The sequence below is a fragment of the Cebus imitator genome, unplaced genomic scaffold (assembly GCF_001604975.1).
Source record: "Cebus imitator isolate Cc_AM_T3 unplaced genomic scaffold, Cebus_imitator-1.0 Scaffold206, whole genome shotgun sequence".
Taxonomy (NCBI): Eukaryota; Metazoa; Chordata; class Mammalia; order Primates; family Cebidae; genus Cebus; species Cebus imitator.
In genome coordinates this window covers 3,530,460-3,535,554 of record NW_016107521.1, presented here as the reverse complement: position 1 = coordinate 3,535,554, position 5,095 = coordinate 3,530,460, and the positions used below count along the sequence as shown (strand labels likewise).

Here is a 5,095-nt window from a genome sequence, read left to right as displayed (position 1 = left end):
ACCTGGGCAGGAAGGAGACCAAAATATTAATAGTGTTTCACTCTAGGTGGTAGGGTTAGAGATTATTTTAATTTTCTTATTTTTGCTTCTGTTTTGGTCAATTTTCCTCTACCGAATAAGAGTATTCCAATATGCAAAAAAAAAAAAAAGTTTTAAAAATAATCTAGGTTAAACAAAAAAGAGACAAAGACAAGCGGGGCATCTTATTGAAAGATCCTCCTTTACAAAGTTTCCAGCCCCACTCCAGCTCTAATGTTTAAATCCATAAAGTACTTGTCTTCCAACATCACCAGGTCAGGCAGCATCGACCCTTCCTGCTGTGTCAGACTTAGGAATGCCGGAGGAGGACATCAAATCCAGCAGCAGAGGCCACCCCTCCTGATGAGGTAAACACGCGTCATCTGGAACCTTTAAACAAGACCCTGGTGGAGAAGGGGGTCTAGGGGGAAAAAAAAAAATCTAACCACTGTCTGGAGCTATGGATCTGATTACAAGTAAATATAGTTTACAATCATTTGATTAAGAAAATGCACTATTTACATTGCAAATAACACACTACCTACAGAATTATACTCTCAGTCTTGGCAGAGATCTCTGAGATCATCTGAAGTCAATTTCCAAGACACTGTCTTTAGGATGCTTTGTAAATATTGACTGGAAACAATAACAGAGACGTCACGCCAGAGAATCTTAACTAAACAGTTCAAAAGCCTGGCTTCCTGTTTATCCAATTTTAAGTCACCTTACTGCTAGCCACAAGATTATTCAGCATTCTGATTTAATCTAAGAATTTCTTGGTTTCACACAAAATAAAAGGGACTACAAAGAGCAGCTGAAAAGCCGGAAGACAAAGGAAGAACAAAAATAAACAACGACATGTATATTCCAACCCAAACAATGAGAAATCTATGGAAGCAGACTATCAGTTCAATCTATTTCCAGATCGCTATCCTCACTGTGACAGGTGGCAGAGTTACGCACAGATGTCAGCACCAAGAATTCCTTTTCTGGGAGTAATCCAAATTCCTGGAGAAAAGCTTCAAGGTCCACAGCAAAGAAATCTTCCCCTAGCTGGTCAGTAACACGAACAAAATTGCCAATCAATTCACCCCCCTTATAGATCAGCAGGGCAGGAAGGGCGTTCCTGGTGAAGCGACTGCTGGCGCCAATAACTGAGCTCTTCACCCTGCAGAACTTGACAGCTGGGTACTCTGCGGCAAGGCAGATCATGCAACCATTCATGGCTTCGGTCCCCGGAATGCCATCCTCATAAATATGAACCATGATGACAGTGCTTTTCTGTTCTTTATCAATCATGTCTAAAAACCCTTCTCCACTGGGGATCTCGAAAACCTGCTTGAACTGGGGCCCCTTGTGAAGCTGCTGCCGCATCTCTTCCATTCTCTGCTTCCGGTACTGCTGCAGAAACTCTTCATCATCTTGGTCCTCATTCATCATGGTAAACTCTTTCAGAGTCATCTGCAGGCGGACCAGCAAGTGAGCATAAATATGAAAACTGAACACTTGTGATAACAGTTAATATGGGCTGGGTGCAGTGGCTCACACCTGTAATCCTAGCACTTTGGGAGGCTGAGACGGGGAGATCACTTGAGGTCAGGAATTCAAGACCAGCCTGACCAACATGGCAAAACCCTGTCTCTCCTTAAAAAAGAAAAAAAAAAATACAAAAAGCTAGCCAGACATGGTGGTGTGCATCTGTGGTCCCAGCTACCAGGAGGCTGAGGCACAAGAATCGCTTGAATCCAGGAGGGGGAGGTTGCAGTGAGCCAAGATCATGCCACTGCACTCCAGCCTGGGCAACAGGGCAATACCTTGTCTCCAAAAATAAAAATAAAACAACTAAATAGTTAACATGTACTATATGCTGATAATATATGAGGCACCATACTAAGTACTTTATATGTATTATATCTCCATGAATTCCACAACTCCATCGGGAAGGGGCTTTTAATAGCCCCTTTTATAAATGAGGTTCCAAAACTTGACATTATTTGACAAGTGCACCCAGGAAGTGTAAGACCAGGACTCAAACAGGATTTTAAAACCCATGATTTTAACTACATTATCACATCGCCTCTCAATCCAAATAGCATCATAATCACTTCATGAGCTTTTTGTCAATCTTGACAATATTTTATCCACTTTTTTAAAGAGAACACAACATCATAGAATTTTAGAAAAAACCCTCATAATCCCTGCCCCACACAATCCCCACGCACACACACACAGTCATATGGACTCTAAAAATTCTTTTTATTACCAGTCACATACTGAAATAGTTTTGCTTTTATAGCAGCAGCTGTGAGTGTACCAATTAAGCTATAACCTGCTTTTGAGACTTAGCATGATTCTAAGTATTTCCTCATGTTTCCAAATATTTTTATGAAATTATATATAATGTGTCACTTTGCTTAACCACTTCCCTAATTCTGGCATTCAGTTTCCAGTTCTGTTCTACTGCAGATAAATCAGCAGGACAGGAACAGCTTCTTTTAAGACTGATCCATGTGATGATATGATATTGCCTCATTCTGGCCTTTCACCTCACACAGAAGCAGCTGTGAGTGGCGGGCACAATGCCCAAGAGACAGCTTCAGCTACAAGAGCATCTTCCTTCTGCCCTGATGCAGCAATACGTCCCTGCTCCTCGAATAAATCCTAACTCTGCCTGATGTTGTCTATATTAGGGGATAGGGAGTGGGAGATCACACCAGATCAGACCACATGTTGTTACTGTATCATAACCAGCAACATTCTGAGTTCGCTATTTTACTTATTGCCGATTTTCTTCCCATCTCATAGCCCTCCACTCCATCTCAGTCTTCTTCTGAGAAGAAGTCTTTGGCTAAGTCTAATGTCTAAAATCACCCTCCTGGTCAACGTGAATGATTCCCAGCTTAATCCTCTTATCTGCTCTCTGATGCTGTGTGATATTTAGCTTTGGGCCATAGCTAAATCATCCCAAGCACTCACAGACATTCATCCACAGTCAGAGGGCATCCAGGGAAATAGTGAATCCCTTTTAATACTGATTGAATAAGAGGCCATCAGGGGCCAGGCATCATGGCTCACATCTGTTATCCTAGCATTTTGGAAGGCTGAAGCAGGAGGGTCACTTGAGCTCAGGAGTTCGAGACCAGCTTGGATAACATAGGCCCTGTCTCTATTTTAAAAAAAAAAAAAAAAAAAAAAAGGCTATCAGGGACATACTTCCAAGTATCTTCCAGAGTATCTGTTTGCTTATTATAATGCCTCTTTAAATTCCCATGAATAGGCTTCAGATGAAACAGCAACATCATGGAAAAAACAGGAAAATTTGGGTTAGAACCCTAGCTCCTACTAGAATTTACCAGTTGCACTGCCCTGAACAAAGTCTCTAATGCCCTCTAAGCATTGCTTTCATAATCTGTAAAAAGGGGATAATATCACCACCCTCAGTGAGTTATTTCTGGCCCAAGATAAAATCTCAATAAAAGAAGGAAAACTAACATTTACTGAGCACTTTCAATAGGCCAGACACTATAATGGGCATATTAACCACACAGCCCTGTTCAGGGAGGATACTGACATCATTTAACCACTGAAACACGAGATTCAAAAGGAAAGATTCTTTCCCACAGTCACTAGTAGCAGAACTGAGATTCTAAGCTGGGTATGTATGAGTTTTGACATGGCTCTATGATTTCTCCTGCACTGCACAACTTTTTGGAGGCCAAATCAAGTATCCTCCACCTCTTGATCACTCATCCGGCTCTAACAGTCAGAGAAGCTTCTAAGAAAAGCCTGGGTAGTGCTAATTACCTTCCCACTGATCTTCTCCTGGAGGTCCTTCTGTTTCTGTTGCTCCTCCTCTTCATCCAGATGGGACCTGCAAGTCATTGATAGCTTCTTGATCAGCCTTTCCATCTCCCGGCACTGCTCCTCCCTCTGCTCTGTCTCCAACTGCTTGAAGCGGCGCCAGTCATTAATCACACCTTTTGGGCCTGAGTAGGGTGAACACGGATGTGACCGAGAAGAACGGGCAAGGAGTTATGGACCAGCTCACATCTGTAGGTAGGAGTTCACATCTGCCTGATGCTGAGAAATGCTGAGTGTACAATAAATTATACTGTTTGCTAAGAAGGACAAAGGCAAGGAAAACCTAGCTGCCTCCCCACCACCCACCGCCAAGTGGAAAACTGCTTGGGGCATTCTAAAGTAGCAAAGCAGTGTATGTATATCATACACCAGTTAAAACAATTCTTTAAGCACGGGATATGTGACCCTGCCTCCGGGGCTCCCTCGTGGAGAATACTTTCTGGTTTGTCCTTTATCAGTGGTAAGTAGGCACCAGCTGCCTACCTAGTCGATCTTGGTTCTGTGAGAAAACACAGGACACCTGCTGTTAATAATTACCACCTGTTCAGAGAGAATAACTACATGGTCAGAGTCTGTTCTAGGCCCTCCGCCCAGAATGCTGTCAGCTCGGAAGGCTGTTGGCCTCCTGGATAGCACCACTTTGCTTTTCTATCTGGGTGTCTGTTTTTTAATGCCTTCAGCTCAGGGTCTCTACTGCCGAGCTAGTCTCGGTAGTCTGAAGCTTGCTCCATCTACTGCACAATCTTCACAGGGGCCTCTGTGTACTTTGCCACAGGGCAGAGCGACCTATACACAATGACATGCCCTGCAAGTCTGCAACAGGCGCCAAACTAATGCCCAACACTAGGAGATGAGTTTAAAAATTATGATTCACCTACTCAAAGGAAAGTAAAGCAACTCTTAGAAAGAATGAAGCAGCTCTGTTTCCTACCATTAAAGATATTTCAAATAGGCTGGGAACAGTGGCTCACACCTGTAATCCCAGCACCTTGGAAGGCTGAGATAGGTGAATCACCTGAGGTTGGGAGTTCAAGACCAGCCTGACCAACATGGAGAAATGCCATCTCTACTAAAAATACAAAATTAGCCAGACGAGGTGGTGCCATGCCTGTAATCCCAGCTACTCGGGAGGCTGAGGCAGGAGAATCACTTGAACCCGGGAGGGAGAGGTTGTGGTGAGCCGAGATCACGCCACTGCATTCCAGCCTAGGCAACA

At 43.4% G+C, this 5,095-nt stretch overlaps 1 protein-coding gene across 1 annotated transcript in view; it reads right to left on the bottom strand.

Moving 5' to 3' along the window:
* Window positions 1-760: 760 nt before the first annotated feature.
* PDCL (phosducin like) overlaps window positions 761-5,095 on the bottom strand; it is an 11,460-nt gene continuing 7,125 nt past the window's right edge. Inside the window, exons 3-4 of the mRNA XM_017548383.2 lie at window positions 3,823-4,004; window positions 761-1,479 (exon numbers count right to left, since the gene is read on the bottom strand). Of these exons, the coding sequence (XP_017403872.1) occupies window positions 928-1,479; window positions 3,823-4,004 (734 nt within the window). The 3' untranslated portion in view covers window positions 761-927. The remainder of the gene's footprint in view (window positions 1,480-3,822; window positions 4,005-5,095) is intronic.